This window comes from Mauremys reevesii, linkage group 1, assembly GCF_016161935.1.
Source record: "Mauremys reevesii isolate NIE-2019 linkage group 1, ASM1616193v1, whole genome shotgun sequence".
Lineage (NCBI taxonomy): Eukaryota > Metazoa > Chordata > Testudines > Geoemydidae > Mauremys > Mauremys reevesii.
In genome coordinates, this window is record NC_052623.1 from 197,351,362 (window position 1) to 197,376,118 (window position 24,757).

Consider the following 24,757-nt stretch of genomic DNA (forward strand, 5'->3'; position numbering starts at 1 on the left):
GCTCAGAGTAGAAGGAGCGGCTGGGAGAGGTGATTGGTGGAACGCTGGCGGGGGGTGGAGTCTGTTTCCCCGGTGACGCACCTGGGCTGCGGGTCCGAGTCTACGGCTGGGGGCTGCGGGCTGATGGCGGAGGAGGCCGCTGCCGGCGGCGGCGGCGCCCAGGAGCTGGAGGCGGCGGAGCGGGGCCCGGGCGCGGCCTATCACATGTTTGCGATGATGGAGGATCTGCTGGAGAAGCTGAAGCTGCTGAACTACGAAGAGGAGGCGCTGCGGCGCCACCACCTGCGGCCCCTGTCCAGGTGACCGGGGGTCTCTCCTTGCTGGCCGCGCGGGCAGCTGGCCCGGACCCCAGCGCAGTCTGGGTGCGTGGGGCGCGGGGACGTACGGGGGTCTCTTGGCAGCAGCGCCCCCACCACACACCCGCATCCCCGGTTTGCTGCTCGCTTCTTGGACGCGAGTGGGGGTTTGTCGTGGGCCAGGACCCTGTTGTGCTAGGCGCTGTACAGCCCAGGAAAAGAGGTGGTCCCTTTCCCAAAGAGCTGGCAATCTAAGCGTGAGGTGGGAGAGAACGGGTTCAGGCGGAAGGGGGCGCACAAGGAAAGGGTAAGATATTTGTTAGCAGGATTGGTAGGCTGCCTAGTTATGCCCTGGTTTGTGCTACAAACTTAAGTTGGTAGAACTACATCGCTCAGCGGTGGGGAAAATCCACACCCCTGAGCAACGTAGTTATACCGATCTAGCTATGCTTTCCCGTTGTCATAGGTAGCATCTTCACTATCTTTTACAGAGCTGCAGCACTGTAAATCTGTGTCTGTGGGACGGACCTTATGGTGGCACTGCTGTATTGTTGCAGCTGTGCCACTGTAAGGTCTCCTGTGTAGCTGCTCTGTGCCAGCGGGAGAGAGCTCTCCCATGGGCATAATTAAACCACCCCCAACGAGCGGTGATAGCTGTGTGTCCTGCCAACTCAGCGCTGTCCACACTGTCACTTTTGTCAGTCGGGGAGTGCTTTTTTTTTTTTACACCCCTGAGTGACAAAAGTTTTACCAAAAAAAGTGCTACTGTAGACATAGCCTAAGTGTAGACAAGCCCTAACTCTTGTCAAGTTTATTAACTTCCCAAAATTCTCTTTTTTTTTTTAAGTTTGTGTTTATTTTAAAAAATAAGTATTATGAGATATTCAGGTTTTATCTGCTTTGGATAACTGTACAGAGACTGGAGAACTAATGAAAATATTACTCATACTGTATTAGCGCCCAGAGGCTCCCAATGGGATTAGGGCCCCATACTGTTGTGTGAAGTACTTGAACCTAAGAGGATGTGCCAGTTCCTGCCCTGAAGCATTTAAAATCTAAGTCTCAATCTTACAGCTTGTACATTGGCAGACTGCAGTGTTGTCCACTTTCATGATTTTGTCACAAGTCCCATGAAAATTGGTTTGTTCCATAAAGCCCCAGCTTTGGAGTCATAGGAATATATGAGATTCTCCATTTATTTATTTATATAGTTCAGGCATAAAGTATGAAAATGTGATCCTAGTGCATCCCACACATTCAACACACAGAAGGTAAATAAAAACTCAGTGTGTTTGTTTTGGTTTGGTTTTAAATCTTAGTATTTTTAATGCGGTTTTGTGCCTCACATCGCAGTGGTGTGCACACCTCATACTTCTGTAGCCCTGTCCACATTGGTGGTGCATTGACTTTTGTTCAAAGCTTGAGCTTCTGGTGTGCATCCAGGGTTCTTCATGCCTTGCTAGCTGGAGCTGCTCAAAGGCTCTGTTCATGGGTATTCATGGGAGAACTTGTCTGTCCATCCTTTGGCCTTGTGTGGATGTGTTCTCAGCCCACCAGCTAAGACATTTCCGAGTCTGCATGTTCATGCTCATGGCTTCACTGTTGTTGCAGGGCACACACACAAGGTCTGTGAGACTAGTGGACAGTTCAATGATGGTGTCTGCCCTTTTGAAGGTGGTGGCAGCAGCTCTTGAAGGTATTCTTGGCACCTGCAGCACATTTGACACACTTGGTGCTTGCTACCATAGCTGTGGATTTCTCCTATGTAGACTCGTGCTTCTGGAGCAGGGCCACAAGCCCAGACTGGTGGGATCACATTGTCATGCAGACCTGGGATGACCATCAGTGGCTCCAGAACCTTTACATGAAGAAGTAGACCTTCATGGAGCTGTGTGAGAAGCTTTCCCTGACCTTCGAGTGACAGGATATGCATATGAGTGAGGCCATATCATTGAAGAAATAGGTAGCTGTTGCCATCTAGAAGCTGGCTACTCAACAATGTTACAGGTCTATGGCTAACCAATTTGATGTTGGCAGTTTGTGGATTGTGGTTATAAAAATAGTCATACTGGCTCAGACCAATGGTCCATCTAGTCCAGTATCCTGTCTTCTGACAGTGGATGGTGTCAGATGCTAAAGAGGGAATGAACAGAACAGTGCAATTATCAGGTGATCCAGTCCCAGCTTCTGGCAGTTGGAGTTTTAGCGACACCCAGAGTATGGCATTGTGTACTTGACTGTCTTGTCTAATAACCATTGATAGACCTGTCCTCCATGAACTTACTTAATTTTTTTTTGAACCCAGTTGTACTTTTGGCCATCATAACATCCCCGAGCAATGAGTTCCATTGGTTGGTGTGTATTGTGTAAAGAAGTACTTCCTTATGTTTATTTTAAACATGTTGCCTGTTAATTTCATTGAGTAACCCCTGGTACTTGTGTTATGTGAATATTGAAATTACATTTTCCTGTTCATTTTCCCCATACCATTCATAGTTGTGAGTGAGTGATTGATTACACTCGCCAGCTTTGGGCTAATCACAGCCCTAATGTTCCTGAAATAATTGCTGGCTTTGAGGGAATGGGCTTCCCAAACTGCACTGGGGCCATTGATGGTAGCCATATGCCCATAGTTTGTTATTTGCAAGGAGCAAGAGAATGTTAGCCATAAAGGACACTACTTCCTAGTTTTCAGGCCTTGGTCAACCACAGGTGCAGGTTCATGGACACCAGCAAGGGGTGTACAGGCAAGGTGCATTATGCCAGGGTGCTGAGGAGACCTGGTGTTTACCTTTTTGGACAAGCATGCACTAGTCCCACCAAGTGATAGGGTGTCTGTGCCCACTAATTTTAGGGGATCCTGCTTTTACTCTTTCCTGACATGGCTCACTAAACTATACTCTGACTTCAGAAGGCCTGGCAAAAGAAGGTTCAGTTTCAGGCTTAGTGATTGTAGGATGAGGATGGAGTGCACAGTTGGCAGACTTGGGAAAGACTGTGCTGCCTTCCCAGTGTTGCCAATATCATTGTGGTGTGCTGCACGTTGCGCAACACCTATGAGGTATGAGAAGAGCATTTTTGTTTGGAGTGGACTGAAAATGCTGCTGGTTTGCAGGACCAATTCAGGCAACCAGAAAATGCACCTCTCATTACTGGGGCTGGATCCAAACAGGCAAAAGATATCAGACATGCTTTGTGTAACCTCATCCTAGCTTTATGTGGTTATGTAGATGGAGGGGGTTGATGTTTGTAAACTGTTATAGGCCTTGGATTTTATCTGCCATTGCTAAATTTAATGTGGACTTTGCAGTATATTGAGGGTTTTGGTTGCTTGTATAAACATACTGCACTGGTTGAAGTCAGCACGAATTAAGTAACCATTTCTGGTGATTTTGTGGTGGTGTTTGAATAAACGATGCAGGGTTTTTTTTGTTTTGTATTGGAGGGCATCTTATCAGTTAAAACTAGTGCTGTCGATTAATCGTAGTTAACTCAGTGTTTCACTCAAAAATTAATCGCGATCAAAAAAAATTGCACTTAATTGCCATTTTAATCACACTGTTAATCTACAGAATACCAATTGAAATTTATTAAGTATTTTGGATCTTTTTCTACATTTTCAAATATACAGATTGCAGTTACAACACATAATGCAAAGTATACTGCTCATTTTTTATTATTTTTATTACAAATATTTTCACTATAAAAATGATTAAAAGTAGTATTTTTTCAGTTCACTTCATACAAGTACTGTAGTGCAATTTCTTTATTGTGAAAGTGCAACATGCAAATGTAGAAATTTTTTGTTACACAACTGTACTCAAAACAAATCAATACAAAACTTTAGAGGCTACAAGTCCACTCACTTGTTCAGCCAATCGCTAAGACAAACAAGTTTGTTTACATTTATGGGAGATAGTGCTGCCCACTTCTTATTTATAATGTCACCAGAAAGTGAAAACAGGCATTCACATGGGACTTTTGTAGCCAGCACTGCAAGGTATTTACATGCCAGATATGCTAAACTTTCATATGCCCCTTCATGCTTTGGCCGCCATTCCAGAGGACATGCTTCCATGCTGATGGTGCATGTTGAAAAAATAATGCCTTAATTAAATTTGTGACTGAACTCCTTGGGAGAGAATTGTATGTCTCCGGCTCTGTTTTACCCAAATCCTGCATATATTTCAAGTTATAGTAGTCTCAGAAAAATGAGCACATTAATTTTAAGAACACTTTCACTGCAGATTTGACAAATCTCACATTGGTATCTGCTTTGTGTTAGCTACAGCATTCAACCCAAGGTTTAAGAATCTGAAGTCCCTTCCAAAATCTGAGAGGGAGGAGAGGTGTGGTGTATGCTTTCAGAAGTCTTAAAAGAGCAACACTCCGATGCGGAAACTACAGAACCTGAACCACCAAAAAAGAAAATCAACTTTCTGTTGGTAGCATCTGACTCAGATTATGAAAATGAACTTGCATTGATCGGTCTGCATTGCTTTGGATCCTTATTGGGCAGAACCTGTCATCAGCATGGACACATGTCCTCTGGAATGGTAGATGAAGCATGAAGGGACATATGAATCTTTAGCACATCTAGCATGTAAATACTTTGCAATGCCGGCTGCAACAGTGTCATGTGAACGCCTGTTCTCACTTTCAGTGACATTGTGAACAGGAAACAGGCAGAATTATGTCCTGCAGATGTAAATAAACTTGTTTGTCTGCGTGATTGGCTGAACAAGAAATAGGACTGAGTGGACTCATAGGCTCTACAGTTTTACATTGTTTTATTTTTGAATGCAGTTATTTTTTGTACATAATTCTACATTTTTAAGTTCAACTTTCATGATAAAGAGATGGCACTACAGTACTTAGGTGAACTGAAAAATACTATTTTTTACTGTGCAAATATTTGTAATAAAAAATAAAGTGAGCACTGTACACTTTTTATTCTGTGTTGTAATTGAAATCAGTATATTTAAAAATGTAGAAGACATCCAAAAATATTTAAATAAATGTTATTCTATTATTGATTAATCACGATTAATTTTTTAATCGCTTGCCAGCCCTAGTTACAACCTAAAACTGGAAGCCCTAAGAATATTTTCCACAGTTATATTTTGTATAGGCAGTTGAGCTTTAATATGGATATAGTTTCATATGGATTCAGATTCTCTAGTAAAACCTTTTTATAAAACTTGGACTTGTCCTATGTTATAACCAAAACAATTTAAGAACAAAGCATATTACAGTAACATTGAAAAACCTCCTTTTGCATAGATTTAAAAAAAAAAAGACTGGTAACTGAACAGCATAATAATGAACGGAGAAGGGGCTAGTGAGTTACAGAGGTGGCCATTACATGTACGCCCTGCCCCAGAATCTGGCTGATCATCTGGAGTTTCTACCACCTGGTTTTCAAGCATCACCAGCCTGGCATGGGTAAAAAGTTGGGGGGAAAATCAGTAATATGCTGAGCTAAGATGCCCATGCTTTATAGCTGTAGAATTGACAGCCTCCCTCTCCCATCGCGGACAGCATACTGCGACTAGACAGGGGCAGAAGAAAATATAGCCATCCTCAGGGAGCTTTGCTGCCATTGGGACTTGTGATCAAAGCAGCCTGGGATACTGCAGCAATGCTGACAGCAGTGAAACTCAAAACAGCACTCCAGCATGACAGTTACAAACAGACCGGTAGCTTGCTATAAAACATGCACTTGTGCCTGCTAAGACTATAACCCAGATCCCTTTTTGTAACAATAAGCATATTGTAAAATAAGCATGCTTTAGTAAATAATAATATAAACAAAGCTAGTTGTGTCTCAGTAGTTTTTCCTCTCTGGGAATCTATCTTGGATCCCATGTGGTGTGGTGGAGCAGGGAAATGGCGCCACAGAAATGGCATGGCTTCTCTCCTCAACAGAAGCTAAATACAACCTCCTGTATGTAATATCCTCCAAAATAAGAGTTATATGGATCATAGCCCAAAATGCCTCCCATTTATTATAATAACAAAGAATGTGTCTTCCACTTGCCAGGCACTGGGTCCTTCTGCATTGCCTCTTCCTCTTTGGGCTTCTTCCTGGGCCCATCTACAAACAGTTCTTCCAAACGTCTAATATTTCATCTAATGAGGTTTCCTGATAAATGTATTCTTCTAGATGGGTTTATGTTTAAATTTGGAATTAATTCTTTCCTGAATCTCTCTTAATTTAAAAAAAAAATTCACAACCCTTTGATACTGATTTTTGCTTATTGTTTTTCTATAGATCAGGGGTAGGCAACCTATGGCACCTGTGCCAAAGGCAGCATGCAAGCTGATTTTCAGTGGCACTCACACTGGCCACCGGTCTGGGGGGCTCTGCATTTTAATTTAATTTTAAATGAAGCTTCTTAAACATACAACAATATTTTAGTTATGTATTCTAGACTTATAGAAAGAGACTTTCTAAAAATGTTAAAATGTATTACCGGCACGCGAAACCTTAAATTAGAGTGAATAAATGAAGACTTGGCACACCACTTCTGAAAGGTTGCCGACCCCTGCTATAGATTTATTATCAATCTTTTCATGTGGCCACTCGTGAGAATTTAAACTAATTATTCTCACACCACATTTTTTTTCCTTTGGTAGATTTCTAATGTTTCACTATCAGTCGAATTAATGTTATTCTGTATACAATTTGTTGGCAGGAACATTTTGCATAGACCCTTGCAAGGTGATCACTTGATGGTGATGTCTTTGGAATAATAGGGCCAGATTCTGAATTCACAGAAGTCAGTGGGAAGAGAATTGAGCCCACTGTATTTTAAGGGTCTGAGTGTGATGTAGAATAGTTATTTGGGGTTTTATAAAAAGTAAGAGGCTAGCTCAATTCAGAGTAATTGAAACTGTGTGAGCCCAATTGAAACTACTTGAGCAAGCTGGACAGGGAGGACCGAGGTCTGTGTAGTTCCACAGGGGGCTCCAAAAACAACGTACACATTATTACATCATATAGACACACTTGTTGGTTGCTCAGTCAGTCAAGGCAGGAAACGTGAACTGCATGTAAAACCTATAGTCCTATAGAAATTAGTCTTTCTATGTGTGTCACATACATGATAGATACCAGTGGCTTGGGTGGTCTCGTTTTGTGACCTTATTTATGGTGGAAGCTACTAAAAGTGAATAGCTTATCACAAACTGACTTGTTAAGGAAACTGCTTTCCCATGCTGTGTTGCCCTATAACTGAGGCATCTCGGGTTCAGAGAATCCCATATTTAACTTTTTTCCCTTTTCAAATAGGCACTACTTTGCATTGCCCACTAATCCCGGCGAGCAGTTCTACATGTTTTGCACTCTTGCTGCTTGGCTGATTACTAAAGCAGGACATCCCTTTGAACAGCCCCAAGAATATGATGACCCCAATGCAACAATATCAAACATACTCTCAGAGTTGCGATCATTGGTAAGTGCTGAACGTTTTTTGTGTTTTCAAGGGTGTGTTAGGTGTGCTTATAAACTTCAGAAATGGTAGTAATTGCGTCTTCGATCTCTGTGCTCACAGTTCCGAAGACTTGACAGACTCTTATTTGTAAGTTTCATACCATTAAACTTAACATGAAGCTTATAAAGTCTGAGGCCACTAATTCCGTGTAGTGAACTGCAAAAATGGCTTCATTCTACAGCAAGCTTGCTCTTAACCTGGACTGCTATTATCACCCACAAAACTCTGAGTAGTTCATAGATTCCAAGGCCAGAAGAGACTATTATGATCATCTAGTGAGTCTGATTGTCTATATAACACAGGTCATAGAACTTCCCCAAAATAATTCCTAGAGCATAACTTATAGAAAAACCTCCAATCTTGGTTTCAAAATTGCCAGTGATGGAGAATCCACCACAACTCCTGGTAAATTGTTCCAATGGTTAATTGCTCTCTGTGTTAAAAATGTATTCCTTTTTTCTAGTCTGAATTTGTCTAGCTTTAGCGTCCAGACACTGGATCTTGTTATACATGTGTTGCTCTCCTCAGGATTCCCATAACTGTAAGCAACTGTGGGTTCAAGCTGGAGCCCGTATGTCTACGCTGCAGTTTTATAGCCCCACAGCCCAAGCCCCTCAAGCCAGAGTCAGCTGACATGGACCGGGAGTGTTTTATTGCAGTGTAAACATATCCTGTGTTACCCCCTCTGCCACAGCAACTGAGAGCTGTGCTGTTGCTAATCTGTGTCTCAGCTCCCTTTTGACACTCCTGTCTGTCTGCCTTGCCAGCAAACTCAGCGAGACTCTGCCAGTCCAAACCTTGCCTTGCAGGTAACAATCAGTGAACCCCAGTTTCTCTGTTCCCCAGAAACATTTCCCTGCAGTTTCCAATCCCTCACCGTAAACACACAGAAATTATTAAGGTCGCTGTCACCAAAGAGGCAGCGTGGACATCAGCCTAAGTATATTATCAGCGCTATGACCTTTATCCATCAAACTTGTAATCTCATCAAAAAGACGCATCAAGTTAGTTTGTACCTAAGTTACCACTAAGTTTTAGTTTTATGAGCAGTTCCTCTTTATCTGTCAAGACAAGATCTACTACTCATTTGTGCTTATGTTGCCTGCTTTAACCTGTAAATAACTCTCTTTTTCCTACTTAATAAATCCTTAATGAGTTTACTATAGAATTGGCTACCAGTATTTCTTTGGTTGCATGTTGGATGCAACGCTTCTTGAATTAGAAATTCCAAGGATGCTCTATTACCGGCACAGCATATGTCACTCAAATTGAAGTTCCCATGATCACATAGCTTTTTCCCCCAAGATATTATAGTTAGCTGTGTAAGAAGTGGTCATTCTGTTCCCTTGTGTGATTTGGTGTTCTGTAGCAGACACCAACTAATACCCCATCTCATGCTTTATCTGCATTCACTATCATTTTCTTCCAGATTATCAGTGACTCGGAAAGAGGTAATGCCTTTTTTTTAACCTAGAATGCCACTCCCCCTTACCTTTTGCCCAATCATTCCTTCCTAAATGGATTGTAACTGTCATGCTGTCTGGAGTGGTTCACAGCCGTGAGTGCCATCCTCAGAGCAGACTGTCAAAGCAGGACAGACACAGCAAACTGATGGTATGCTCTGTAATTAGGTTTCACCAACCCCGTAACAAATGTGAACTCCTGGATCACTGTAACCATCTTACCATGCAGTCACAGACAGCCCCTTGAGCACTGTAGTCTATCTTGCCATCCAGGCAAACTGGACTTATTGATAAATGGTCACTTAAACCAAAACTCACAAAATATTCAGGTTGCTCACAGTCCCGAGAGACCTATCCCTTACCTCAGTTCAATTTATATTTTAGATCTCACACCAAAGACAACACTGGTAGCCAATTCTATAGTAAACTAATTAAGGATTTATTAAGTAGGAAAAAGAGTTATTTACAACTTAAAGCAGGCAACATATAAGCACAAATGAGTCAGTCTGTGGTTCCAATAATCTGTCCACTGAATCTTTTTAGGGCTAACCCAGGTTGATCCTGGGGGGGTCTCTGCTTTTTGTTTCTTAGCTCAACCCCTATGAGAACTCAAACAGCAAAGAGATTCAGTTTCTCCTTGTCAGGGGTTTTTATCCAAACTGATGGGATGAGTTCATGTGTAGGTCTCTCCCTCCTGGAGGGAGTATGGAATGCAATCAACAAAGTCTCTGTCCTTTGATGCTACATGATACATCATGTGCCTTTAGTGGGCCATGGATGAGCACTTTACCTTAATCAGTGCTCCTTTTCCTGTTTGGTGAGTTACACAATTATAGAGGTTTACAGTGCAAATACTCAAGATAACTTTATACCATGGGCCATAGAGATTATAAGTGATATATGCATCCTACCAGCATTTCATAAAGTCTAAATACTAAACACATCCTTAGCAATTTAACTTCTAATATCTATTTTAATAATGCCAACACACAGGAAAGCAAGACTGATTTCCAGCTATGCATCTGTAACTGTTCAGTGAGGCCTGGGGTCATGGCACAAGCTGGCACCTAGTCTGCCAGCATCACAATAGCCATTGATTTTAACATTGCAATCATGTGAATCATTGCACCAGGTTTCAGTGATACCATCTAGATTAAATTTATGATAATTAAATGAGCGATTCCAATTGCTCTTATTTGTTACCTATGTTCCTAGAACTGGTGTATAGGCAATTCAGGGATTTTTTTCTCTTCTCGTTCTTTGGTTCCTAGAAAAATTTTGTTCTCAACCTCTCTTTTTGTGCTAAGTGAGTGTTTATATCTTCCCTCTTTTTAAACTTCCCCTCCTGACTACACTAGACAGTTTGGCTAATCTCCTGAGAGACAATCATCTAAGGGGAGAGAGGGCAGTTTAGATGGCCTCCACCTCAGCAGAAGAGGAACCAGTGTTCCATGAAAATAATTGAGTTTAACATTCTGTAAAATGGGTTAAATCAGACTTACTTTTTCCATTGCCACAAAAGATGCATGGGAAACACACTGCTATATGTACACACCGAAGATTTTTCTCTTAAATCCTTGTACAAATGTTAATGTTCCTACTTCTGTTGAAATGAATGGTAAAATTCCCACTGATGTTAGTGATTCAGAATTAGGTTCATACTTTGGACTTCTTTCTTCTTCTATTAAAGAATAAAAGTCAGACACAAACTGTTCTGTTGACAGGAACTATTGGGAAATGTTTTTCCAACAAAGAAATTAAAAGAATTAAAATTGAATTAAGAAAAAACTGATGAGGATAGATATTCCATGGGCAGCACTAGAGGAGGGTTGCAACCAGAGAATACTCCACAACCAATAGCTATTCAAAACCTATTGTAAAAAGAGAAACTATATAATTAATAATCTATTTAAAAATGTTTAAAGTGCTGTCCTATGGAAACATCTAATGATGGAGCATCTCCTTGGAATAGTAAGGATGTTCTTCCGTAAACAAAATAGTAACATACGCAACTGTTCCTTCTCTAGGACAGTAATAAACAGAAAAATTATAAACAAGAACATGAGCAAACTGTGTGCTGGTGAGAACCTGCTGCTTCTCCTCCCATGCCCTATTTTCTACTCCGTTTATTCCTTGCCTGTTTTTCATTTACCCCTACATGGCTCCTTGCCCATTCAGCTGCCTTGCTGCTCTTGATTCTCCAAAACCGTTGTTGCCCTCTCAAAGATACTCCCACCTCTCATTAGCTATTGATTTCTCCTTCCCCATATGGCTGCATATTTTTCCCCCAAGGATGCATGTGTGTGGGGAGGGGGTACTTTCTGTGCCATTCTGTTAGGAACTTCCACAACTTATGAAAGAAACTATCATTGTTTTCCCTAAAATTGGAAACAACCTTACCTTATGCAGCTCTTACAGGTCCATGTATCACTGCTGAATCATGACGTAAATATTTTAGCAAAACTACTAGCTAGCTGATTGCAGTCCATGCTCTCAGTTTATATAAACCCAGATCAAACTGGACTCCTTAAGGATAAACAAATGTCAGATGCTATTCATGAGTCCTTGGAATAATCCATAATTCCTGATCAAAACAAGATCCCCCCCCCATTTGTTTTGTTATCACTTGACTGAGAGAGAGAGCTTTCAAAACGGAAAGTTACACTCTATTCTAAGCCCTGTCCTGTATGGAAAATGACCCCCAGTTCCTTAAACTGATAAATGCTCTTTACACAAGCCCAAAAGGAGCTGTGTGAGTTAATATGACTAAATCTCCCCTGTTTGAATTACACAGAGGGCCTAGGCAGGGGTGTCCATTGTGTTCTTTACTTTTTGCACTAGCCATAGAGCTGTTTAAACAGGAGAGAGATTATTGTTCCTATCACAGGAATAGAATTTGAAGGAACACATCAGAAAATAGCTTTATTTGCTGATGATATGAAATTATTTTTACCTAACCCAAACATTTCCCTAAAACTACTATTTAAAGAAATCCATGACTTTGGGAAAGTGTCTAGACTGAAAGGAAATTGTCACATCTGAAATGCTAGCTATCTATATATTTACCAGACTCTGAAGTCCTTCCCGAAAATATTTGGGTACAAATGGGTAACAAATTCTATAAAATACCTGGGAATTCAAATCTCAAACAACCTAGAGCACTATGATTTAAATGTCAAACCACTATTTCAGCAAATAAAAAAGATCTGCAGTGCTCAGGGAAGTATGCAGTTTCTTGTTTGGGAAAAATAAACTCAATCAAAATGAATATTTTGCCAAAGATTTCTTTCTTGTTTCAAGATTACAGAAATATAAAGAATGTTAGTATTTTTATGGAATAAGAAAAGACCAAGAGTGAGTGCAGATACTTTGCACAAATTCATTGAACAGAGTGGCCTAGCTGTTCCAAATACTCTCTGATGTCAAGCCAGCCATCTCAAAGCAGTAGTGGGTTGGGGATGCTCAAACTCAGCCAAACACAGGATCTTTATGGAACAAGAAAATTGTAGCAGTGTAAATATTGCTAGACTACCACAGATGATGATGATAATAAATAATCTCTCTCCATTCAGAAATAGCAACAGCTATTCTATGGGTTTTGGATAGAACTAAAAATAATTTTTTTTCCCTCACCAATGACACCTTTGCAAATATCCAGATCTTGAACCAGAGAGTTTTAAAGAATGGGGGAGCCATCAACTACATATGGTTGACCAGCTATTCAGCAAAGAAACTTTTTTAATTTATTTAGAGATCAAAACTAACTTTAACCAACCTACTCTCCCATGGTATCACTACTTTCAAGTGTGGTATTATATGTCCCAATTTTCCAGAAAAGCTGTCCTATACAGAAAGCTAACTTGAATAGAAGTGATGGAGCCAGGCCAATTAGGAAACATAAAAATAACTAATTTTACATCAGTCTTTGCAGACAACTTTTCTAACAAAAACATGTCCATATATATTATATGATGGGAAAAGGACCTGGACAGACAAATTACCCCCAGACGAATGAGATCTGAGCTGGAAAAGAGGGCTCTCACTCTGTAGCATGATAAAAGAAAATTTCTTAAGATGCTGTTTGAATGGTACCTCATGCCAGTCAGGTTAAAAATGTATCCCCATTCAAACTTTTTATCTATCTTGGAGAAATTGTGGTGAAAGTGATTTTATGTCCAGTCATTAGAGAGTATTGGGATGTGATTCATAATCAAATATTACAACTCGTTGGATACTTAACCTTCCTGTGGCTTTCTGGTGGAAATGGTCACACAAAAGGGAATGAATTAATTTCTCATCTGCTGGTAGCTGCTCGGCTGTTGATAGCCTCTCATTGGAAAAATAAAAATAGTGCATCCAACTCTAGAGGAACTGTTCAAGAAATATGGAAAAATTAATGCGCAAATTATGTACCCATCAAAACCAAGGATACATAGATATTTAGATTTATTCAATACTCAGTGTGTTCATCTGTCAAAAACAAAACCAGCACACCTGGCCAATTTTTTCAATAGATACGCCTCATTTGTTCAATATGTGTAATTAGTGATTTCAGATAATTTAATAAAATCACTAGAAAGTGTGTAGAGTAGTGTAAATATGCTCACTCTGTAATGTGGTAATACCCTGTTAAATAGAAAGATCTGATGATTATATTACAGAATAATGTTTCTCTAAACAAAAGTACACTTATAGTTTATTATTATTTTGTCTCCAATATTTACATGGCAAGGATTTGTAAACCCGTTAAAACTTCCTAAATAAATAATTAAATAAAAGTGGGTAGAAATTTATAGAAGCACCATATGCTGTGAACACTTTGGTATTAGTGTAGAAAATCTGGTTACCTGTCTGAAGGAAAACATTATTAATTGCTGGCCAGTGATCATGTATCTCTTTGTTTTAGGGGAGGTCTGTGGATTTTCCTCCTTCAAAGTTAAAGGCAGGTTATGGAGAGCAAGCATGTTATGTTCTTGATTGTTTAGCTGAAGAAGCCTTGAAACATACTGACTTTAGCTGGAAAAGGTATAGTGTACTTATAAGAATCCCTCTGTATAACTTGTTTTCAAATGAACAAATGCTAATTGTACACGATGACAGACCTCATGTATATGAATGAAGCCAGAACAAATAAGTGTTAAATCTTTATTTATAGTTATACTAGGTTCAAAAGATTAGTTCAGTCAAGCTTGTAACAGTAGGACAAATTAATTCCTAGTTCACTACCACTCAGTTCAGTGGAGTTACACCAGAGCTGAATTTGGACAGTTGTGCGGTGGGTTTTGTTTGTTTGTTCTCCCCCCCGCCCTTCTTTCATTTAACTAGATTAGATTAGCTGGGTTAGTTTAATAGTTCTTGTTTATCTTCCTGTATAGTACACCTCTACGCCGATATAACACTGTCCTCGAGAGCCAAAAAATCTTACCATGTTATAGGTGAAACCACGTTATATCGAACCCCCCCCCCCCCCAGAGCACTGCTATACTGCGTTATATCGGGTCACATTATATCAGGGTAGAGGTGTATTATCTTTTGCTATCAAACACTTGAGTATTGACTTATTGATTGATGCCTTGTTATATAGTCTCAATACCTAATTTCTGGCTTTTTCAATGGTAAGTAAGGCGAACTGTAGAGTCTAGATGCAATTAAACAATAAGCTCAATACATATTGTGATCAGAAGGAAAATTTGGGAGAAAGGTGAGTGGAGAGGAATTTCGAAGAAGTGAAATTTTGTTTAAAAAAAAAAACTTCTTAGTTTGGCTCTGAAATGGTACAGAGGAAATTAATGTGATGGCTAAAGTATACTGTTTACTATTACGTATCACTTAAACGTTGTCAATAAGACCAAAATTAATCTGTAGTGACTCGTGCTTGAATCTTCTAAGGTTAAGTAACAAGTGAAAATGAATCTGAACCTAATCCCTAGGTGTCTTCACAACAGAGAAATTGTACTGTTTGGCACAATAATGAGTCCATGCATTGAGTTCTAAGGGTATGTCTACACTATGAAATTAGGTCGATTTTTTTTTTATAGAAGTTGATTTTTAGAAATTGAATTTATACAGTCGATTGCGTATCTCCACACTAAGCGCATTAAGTCGGCAGAGTGCGTCCTCACTACTGTGGCTAGCATCGACTTACGGAGCAGTTCACTGTGGGTAGCTATCCCACACTTCCCACAGTCTCCGCCACCCGTTGGAATTCTGGGTTAAGCTCCCAATACCTGATGGGGCTAAAATATTGTTGCGGGTGGTTTTGGGTACATGTCGTTAGTCGCACCACCCTCCGTGAAAGCAACGGCAGACTATCATTTTGTGCCTCTTTTCCTGAGTTACCCGTGCAGACGCCATACCATGGCAAGCATGGAACCCGCTCAGCTCACTGTCACAGCTGCTGTTGTGGGCAAGTCTACTGTGGGGGCTGCTGTGATCCAAGTAGCCAGTGCGATCATTGACGTTCTGTTATCAAGGGTGTAGTGACTCTGGGAAATTAACGGGCCTTTTTAGATTTTAGGTACATTATATTCCTGTCCTTTGTCGCTGGTGAAGAAGTCTTTGCAACCGTACATTCCAGTCTAGTCGATGCTGTAACACCCCATAGCACTTCTGTGGTTGACACATATAGCAGCTCCAAGGCTCTTGCTCTTTTGCCTTGGCTGCCCTACCTGGACCTCCAAGCATTCGACACAGAAGCACCTGCAGCAGCTGGCATTGCTACACAGCAGCAGCTCCTTGCCTTTGCAGCAGACGGTGCAGTAGGACTGATAACCGTTGTCATCCACCGCTTCCACTGCAATTCTGCTCTCCGGCTCCCCAGCAACGAGCTTGGGGGATCTACACTGGTCCTCCTGGGTGCTGCTGGCAGCAGACAGTGCAGTAGGACTGCTAGCCATCCTCGTTGGATATGTAGCTTGGCCAGGTGTTCTGGGAAGTCTTCCCTGCCCAGCTCCTAGCAACTCCAGGACATGGTGTATGGCTCCATCACTTCCCCTGCAGCTCTGCTCTCCTGCTCCCCAGCGACTAGCTCGGGGGATCAGTTCATGAAGCGTGGACAGTAGTAAGGAGCAGTTCAACTATAGGCCGAGCAAGTGCAGAATGGTGGTAGAATGTGCATTTGGATTTTTAAAAGCTCACTGGAGCTGTTGGTCAGACTTCAGCACAACCAACATTCCCATTGTTATTGCTGCTTGCTGTGTGCTCCATAATATCTGTGAGAGTAAAGGGGAGACATTTATGGCGGGGTGGGAGGTTGAGGCAAATTGCCTGGTGTCCGATTTTGAGCGGCAAGACACCAGGGCGATTAGAAGAGCACAGCAAGGTGCGCTGCGCATCAGAGAGGCTTTGAAAACCAGTTTCATGACTGGCCAGGCTTTGGTGTGACAGTTGTGTGTATGTTTCTCCTTGATGCAAACCCACCCCCTTCGTTGATTTTAATTCCCTGTAAGCCAACCTCCCCCCCCTTCGAAATAAAGTAACTATTGTTTTGAAACCATGCATTCTTTCTTTATTAATTAAAAAAAATGAGATAACGGGAAAGGTAGCCCAGGTAGGGTGGGGGAGGAGGGAAGGACAAGGCCACATTGCTTATTGTAGCCACACTAAAACACAAACTGTTTGAATGACAGCCTTCTGTTGCTTGGGCCATCCTCTGGAGTGGAGTGGCTGTGTCCCCGGAGCCTTCCCAACACGTTCTTGGGCATCTGGGTGAGGAGGATATGGAACATGGGGAGGAGGGCAGGTAGTTATACAGCGGGGGTCTGTGCTCTTGTTGGTTATCCTGCAGCTCCAACAGACACTTCATCATGTCCGTTTGCTCTCCCATAAGCCCTAGCATTGCGTCCTGCCTCCGCTCTTCGCACTCACTTAATTCTTTCCTGGCCTCTGCCACTGAAAGGGCACAGCTTAATGCATGGAGGCAATCAGTGCTGGATGACTGCATGAGCTTGGAAATCGTCATCGCGAGTTCGTTTTTTTTCGCCTTCTAATCTGCGATAACCTCAGGGGTGGAGATGATAGGGGGAGCGTAGAAACAGTCTATGCTCTACGATTCTGGGGGGATTGCATGGTCACCTGTGCTTCTGAGTTCGCCACACTGACCAAACAGGAAATGAAATTCAGAAGTTCTCGGGGCTTTTCCTGTGTACCTGGCTAGTGCATTGGAGTTCAAAGTGCCATCCAGAGCAGTCACAATGGAACACTCTGGGATAGCTCCCGGACGCCAATTCTGTTGATTTGCATCAGCACTATCCCAAATTTGATCCAGCAAAGTCAATTTTAGCGCTACTCCCCTCACCGGGAGGAGTACAGAAGTGGGGTGTGTGGACACATTCATTTTTAAATTGACCTCATGCAGCTAAATTCGACCTAATCCTGTAGTGTAGACCAGGCCTAAGCCTAGACTAGTCAAATGTTTTCAGGTCAAGTCTCTAATATGTTGTGTCTATGTATATTCCTCATCACTGTGCTTCATTATAGCTGGGCATAGTCAGCATCCATAACTCTCCTAAGAATTTTGTTTGCTTATAATTGTTCTTGAGAAGTACATTTATTGTGTGGCTTGAAAGCTGTAACATTCCATGAATGTGTTTGTTGTTTCAGACCAGCATACCCAACAGAGGAGCTAGAAGAAGAAGCAATAACAGAAGATGATGCGGAATTGACACTTAATAAACTGGAGGAAGAAATTGAGGTAGGTCCATATGATTTTTTCCAGTTATACTTATCAACAGTGAGCCTTTTCTTTTTGTTCTAGTGTTCTTTATTTTATTGTTTTGTTGTTGTCCATGCCCTCGTCCTTTTTTTTTTCCCCCTAGACTTTCCTGTGTTGTCAGCTCCTCTTTACTTCCCCTTGTTCTCCTTTTTTTTTTTTATTTAATTTAATTTAGAGCATAGTACTCTAGACTGTAAACCTTACAGGGCAGAGCATCTGTCTTTATCTGCATGTACAGGTATTGTAAAGCAGCATGGACATTTATGGTGGAATAGAAATAAATACCTTATTTCCTATGGGACTGAATCCAGAGGTGCTTTGTTTCTGCTGAGGCAAACTCTTATTGATGTTAATTGGAGTTTTTGTTTGAGCAAGGACTTCAGGATCTGGCTTATTGCTAAAAAGTCACACACCACTTCACAAATACAGGGCCCAATCCCACAACCCTTATTTACACAAATATTCTAGAAACCTAAACGGAAATTGCAGAGCAAGATATATTTCCTGAATGAAGCATTTGCAACCTGAGTCCAATCCAATTCCAGAGGAAGTCTTTCCACAGACTTTAATTATTCAGAGGTTTATTTCTGTTGTAAATAGGTTCTACGCTCACTTACTTTAGTGTTTCTTTTTCTGTTCATCTGTAAAATTTCTATCGCCTAATTCCTAAATATAAAGATCATTGTAGGCTGCATTGTTAACAAAAGATTGTGATACCTGGACTTAAGACATATTTAATTTCTGCTGATGGATGGATGTTGAGTGGCTGTTTGGTTGCTAAAGGTCTTTTTCACTCAGATATTTTTATAGGACTTGAGTCTAATTTTCCATAAACCGGTGGTATGACATCATCACAGGATCTTTTCATCTGGATGAGGTCATGTCAGAATCTTCAAAAGTGGCCTCCATTCTGTGTTTTTGATTTTCTGGGTTTCATGGATATGCAGCCTCTGTGGCATGCAAACATTGAATATTTGTTTTAATTCCTGGTTTAAGCAGTACTTTTCCCGAATATGATGCTAGCTAAACATGACCTAACTCAAACATGAATTAGCCTGGCACCTGATTTGTTGAAAGGTGTTGGAGGGAGGTGTGGCCGGGCTGAGTAAGTGCAATTTACAAGCCAAAAGAATTAAGGGTAAAAGTAAAGAAGCCTCCTCCGTTGGGTCAATAAACCACCTGAGGGAAGACTTGTGTTCCTGAGACCTAAGGCCAGGCAGTCTAGGGAAAGGAAGTCAAGACATTGACTAATGTGCTATGTAAGGTTTTTGACCGGTCTCCCTGCCCCCGACAAGGTCCAACTAGTGAGAAGTACTGTGTTAGTAACATCATCTGGCTCTTTGACTGCAGTCCCAGCTCCTATGGAAGAAGAGTCTAGAGGACTGCAAGAGTTGAAGAGTTTGCAAACCCCCGTTATCTTACGTATCACATTTTCTTTTTTCCTTTTGTTTTTGTTAGCTGGGACAGTGTGGTTGTACAGGTGCATGAGTAGCCAGAAAATCTACACAGGGAAGGCACAAGAAAGAAAGTTCCTCAGATTTTAAACAATCCTAAACTTAGCCTCCTAGGTATTCTGCATCTGAGAAACCTAAGAAACTTAAGCTGTCAGCTGTAAACTGTCAAGAATTGTCAAACTTCCACTCACTAGAGTATTTTGTTGAGGCTGTGTGAACTGTGTTGGGGAGAGGAAAACCACACAGGAGGAATCTTACATTTGACTTTGAGGTTGTGGTTTAGAAGACTTTTTAATCAATAATTTGGTTTCTGTTATAAAATATTCAGCCAGCTCTACATTTTGATTTTATTGCCAATGGTAAAACTCTTTAGTTGGGGTTTTTAACCAATGGAAAACCACCTCCTTAGATTCCTTTTTGGAATTATAAGGAATATTTATTGTATTAATGTAATGATTTAATTCCAATCCAATATACTTTAACTTTTTAATTTAGTTTAGTAGTGTCAATAGTTTAGTTTTAGTGATTTGCTTTCTTAATTTTATGTGTAATAGTTTTAATAAAATTTATAAAACTGGTACTGAGTCATATTTCTTTTAATAAGTAACAAGGGTGAAGACTCCTTGGGGAATATTAGATGGTAGATCCTAAAGCCCCAATTTAGCTTTTGGTTCTCACAACTATTATTATTTATATTATGGTAGTGCTCAGTCACAGACCAGACCCTCACTGTGTTACATGCTGTACAAATACATGTCAAAAAAACATCCCTGTCTGGCAGAGCTTAAAGGTAACTGAATTGTGCCCAAGGGCCAAATTTTGCACTGGTGTGAAGTGTAGATTTAGTCATTTACACCAATACTAATCTGATCCTTGGAGTAGATCTGCCTTGTGTGTGTTAATGTAATATACTATGTCACTTGTTGTGCTGTCTGGAATGTAACTTCCATTTGACAAATGAATTAAGGCTGTGGTTTTTCAAGAGTCTTGGGAACTGGACACCTAGCTCCCTTATTTTCCCTTTAAAATCCCATCTTAAATCTAACTTCTATAAAAGAAACATGCTACCCAAAGATGCTGCATGTCCTCATGAATTTCAGTAAACACAAGCTGTACTTTCAAAAACTACATGTTATTTTACAAAAACTTGAAAAATATTATTTGTTCTGCTTTAGTTCAGGAAAAGCGGAGGTTTTTGAAGGAAAATAATACAGTATTTACTAATGAAATGTTCTGCAACTTTTCTTTTAAGGAAGAAGAGACAGACAACGAAGAGAACTTTATTGATCTGAATGTTCTAAAGGCACAAACCTATAGATCGGTAAGTTATTACCTATTAGCACCCTGGAAAAATATAGCAGATCTTTACAGCTTAAACCATAACTTATTTACATTGGTTTTACAATTTGTTATGAATAAAGGCTGTCACTTGATTTTTGTCAATATTAATATAGTCTAAATATCAAAAACATACTAACTATAGAGGACCAGCTTATTTTAAAAGACTCAAATACATCAGGTTTCTAAACTTCAGAATCTCTCAAAGTTATACGAATCTTGAAGAATCAGCTTCCAAGAACTTAAATAGCACCTTGTTTCTATGTATGTATCTTTTTTTTTTTTTAATTGGATCCAAAATAGTTTCATGTCTGTTATCTTACTGGTAATACTTTATTCATTCATTTTAATATTTTATTAAATCAGATAAGATGCTTTAAATCCTAATACTTAAAGGAACAGCAATAAATCATGAAATAATATAAATCAAATTGTTGTAAATTTTCCTAAGCATGAATATTTTTCCTTGTTCTGAATGTCTTAAGCCATTGTAACTTGATCACCCAGCAATTGTTTTCTTTTGAAATTTAGAAACCTTGAAATGTTTGTTTAGGATATGAATGAATCTACAAAACAAGAAGAAATTTTAGAGTCCACAACAGATGCAGCAGAGTGGAACCTGGAAGTGGAACGTGTTCTGCCACAACTGAAAGTTACAATCAGAACTGACAATAAGGTGTGTAAGAACATGTGTATGCTTTGGTATAAATGAATTGAATAAGCAGTTTATGGTGAATATCTGCCATTTTTATATATCCCATCTTTAAACAACACTGAATAATTTACAGTGAGATGTTCCAAAACTACCTGTAACTTGCTGTCCCCTGCAAGAGATCCGAGAGAGAATTATTTATTTTAATGTTTTTCTAATATTTTACAGTAATTTCTACTGTGCTAATATCAGAGCATTTCAGTCATTTGCTAATGTGTAACTGAATTCCAGTGGAAACTTTTTAAAACATGGAAAACACTTTTCAGGTTGAACCTTTAATTTGGCTTCAAATAAAAGGTTTTATTGGGACAGTTACAGAAATACAGCAAACACATGGATTACTGTTGGATGGTACTTTTTGTGTCAGCCACATGAGAGGCGTAGATTCTAGTCCTAGCACGGCTACAAACTTTTCTAAGTTTGGGCCACCTCCGTCTGGTCCTCAGCCCATTTATTAAATGGCCAAGGGGAGCATGGTATCTGTCTCTTACTGTAGAGGAATGAAGCTTTGCTAAATGTGAGCTGTGAAGTGTAGAATTTTGTTAAAGCCAATCAGTGCAAGAGTCTAGACTACAATGCATGATCTGCTCGTTCCCAACCCAGAGCACTATCTCCCATGCAGGGGCGGCTCTACAAAGTAGGCTGCCCCAAGCAGCGCGGAGCGCTGCGCCGCCCTTCCCCAGTCCCGCGGCGGGTCCCCTCTTCCCGCGGTTCCGGCTTCCTGGGGAGGGCGGCATTTGGCTCCGGTGGAGCTCCCGCCGGCATGCCTGCGGCAGGTCCACCGGAGCCCGGGACGAGCGGACCTGCCGCAGTCATGCCTGCGGGAGCTCAACCGGAGCCGCGGGAAGACGGGCCCCGCCGCAGGCATGACTGCGGCAGGTCCGCTCGTCCCGGGCTCCGGTGGACCTGCCGCAGGCATGCCGGCGGGAGCTCCACCGGAGCGAAATGACGCCCTCCCCAGGATGCCGCCCCAAGCGGGCGCTTGGCCCGCTGGTGCCTAGAGCCGCCCCTGCTCCCATGTTAAACACAGGAGGAAGAGGATTCATTGTCCTAGTCTCTATGCTTTAGTGCTCTGAGAGCTTCCCTAACTGGAGGCAGGTTTCCTTTCCTCTCTGGCCTCTCCCACTCAGTATAAAGAAGAGCATTACACTTCATACTCTCTACAGGTTCTTAAGTTGTGCATACACACTCAGAACCAATGGAAGATTGGTAGATTATTAACAGAGCGTGTTATGAAATAAATAGTACAGTAACTCCTCACTTAACGTCCGTTGCTGATCTATTAGGGAACAAGCTAATTTAAAGTTGCACAATGCTCCCTTATAACGTCTTGGCAGTTGCCTGCTTTGTCCACTGCTTGCAGGATTCTCTGGAAGAGCAGCCCCTCCTGGGGATTAGAACCAGAGGGGGGCAGCAGCCCCTCCCCCATCGGCTCCCCTAAATTCCCTGTAAGATATGTGGCTTGGCAGCTGCCCAGCAGCAGTTCAGGTGGCCTTCCCCTCGCTGCCGTCCTGCCCCTGCCCTCTACCTTGGAGCTTTGCTCCCGGGAGCTTCCTGCTTGCTGGGGGAGGAGGGAAGAAGGGTGCTGATCTCAGGATGTCCCCCTGCTCCTGCTCCTCCCCCCCACTCCCTCTCCACAAAGCAGAGGAGGGGGACAGGGCTCAGGTACAGAAGGGTGGGAGCTTGCTGGAAGCTATTGCTTCCTGTGTGAACTGGCTGATCTGCTTAAAAGGGCAATGTACTTGAAGTGGGGTCAGCGTCCTTAAAGGGGCAATGCACCTCTCTCTCTCTCACTCATGCATGCAGCCCCAGCACTTTGGAAAGTCGGCACCTGTGCAGCCATGCATGTGCTGTTAGGAGGAGGGAGTGGTGTGCTCCAGCTGGATAGCGTGGGCTCATCATGTTCAGTTTTTGCAGGGAAGTGTTTGCAGCTACTTCCCTATATCTATTGTGTTTCCTCCCTCCTGCCTCGGTCCTTGCTGCCTTGTAGAGTGTGAGGCTACATTAACAACAGGGTATTAACCCTTGAGGGCTCAGCCGAGTGCTAGTGATTTAGCAGCAAGGGATTCCCTGGGAAATATTCCACCCTCTTACTCCGCCACATCAACCAAGCTTCACAATCATTCATTGCTGTATATGATATAAAACAGTTTGTTTAAAACTTATACTGTATATGTACATAATGTCTTTTGTCTGGTGGAAAAAAATGTCCCTGGAACATAACCCTCCCCCACCCACCCCCCTTTTACATTAATTCTTATGGGGAAATTGGATTCGCTTAACATCATTGTGCATAAATTCACATTTTTCAGGAACATAAATACAACCTTAAGTAAGGAGTTACTGTATGCAAATCTGAAGTACTGTTTGGTTGTTTTTTTTTAAACAACCAAATCCTGTAAATTTGACATCACAACCAATTTTCACCAGCCCAAAAAAAGGACACGTGTGACCTACTGCCAAACTTTAAGCCTCTACTACCTGCCAGTGTAAATTTCATCTTTTCTTTTCGCAGCCTTTCCTAATTACTGAACAGATTGTGTTGGACATGAGCAAGATTATAGGCAATAAGCCTCAGAGATTTAACAACTGCTGGAGCTGTGATCTGTGCTTCTGTCTCATGTCATATAGGCACCAATCCAGCAAAACACTGAAGCACGTGTGTATTCTCATTGAAGTCAGTGCGGCTACTCATGCTTAAAGTGTTTTGCAGGATTGGGCCATGGTTTAGTGTGTGGATTTTAGAAAATGGAGTAATATTTTATTAGGTATTTTTGTCAAATCTATATGTAGTTTATGTACGTTTGCTGTCAATTTGCAGCTGGAGGTATTTTTTTTTTCCCCTCCTTTCTTTTCCCTGCCCTCACAGAGAAGGGGTCAGGTAGTCTTGCTTTTTCATTTCCTTCCTCTCTCTCCTCCTGATGACTCTGGAGGTGAATTGGAAAGGGAAGATCTGACAACTTGAACATTGGCAGGTCTTTTGACATTTTAGCTATGCTCTCTTTCGCTGCCTGAGCCCTAGCAGAGCTAGTGGAGTTATAATCAATAGTCTCAATATTTGTGCCTGGAAGGCTCCATCTCAGTGTTTTCTAGCAGAAGTACTTTAATGAAGATCAGATACACTCCAGAGAGTATGGCCTCAGACATGTTCAGTATTTGGTTTTGGACATGAATGTCACAGTGTGACATTTAGGAGTCTGATTAATTACTTCACCATAAAGCAGTTGCCTGAAGAGATGGAACGTGGCAGCTGTGTAACTTAACACAGCAACAGTACTCAATGGA

The 24,757-nt window shown here is 41.3% G+C and overlaps 1 protein-coding gene across 1 annotated transcript in view; it reads left to right on the plus strand.

The window, feature by feature from the left end:
* The first annotated feature begins 123 nt into the window (after positions 1 to 123).
* IFT57 (intraflagellar transport 57) overlaps positions 124 to 24,757 on the plus strand; it is a 32,846-nt gene continuing 8,212 nt past the window's right edge. The window contains exons 1-6 of the mRNA XM_039488408.1: positions 124 to 299; positions 7,591 to 7,753; positions 14,162 to 14,280; positions 17,857 to 17,947; positions 20,675 to 20,743; positions 21,314 to 21,436. Of these exons, the coding sequence (XP_039344342.1) occupies positions 124 to 299; positions 7,591 to 7,753; positions 14,162 to 14,280; positions 17,857 to 17,947; positions 20,675 to 20,743; positions 21,314 to 21,436 (741 nt within the window). The remainder of the gene's footprint in view (positions 300 to 7,590; positions 7,754 to 14,161; positions 14,281 to 17,856; positions 17,948 to 20,674; positions 20,744 to 21,313; positions 21,437 to 24,757) is intronic.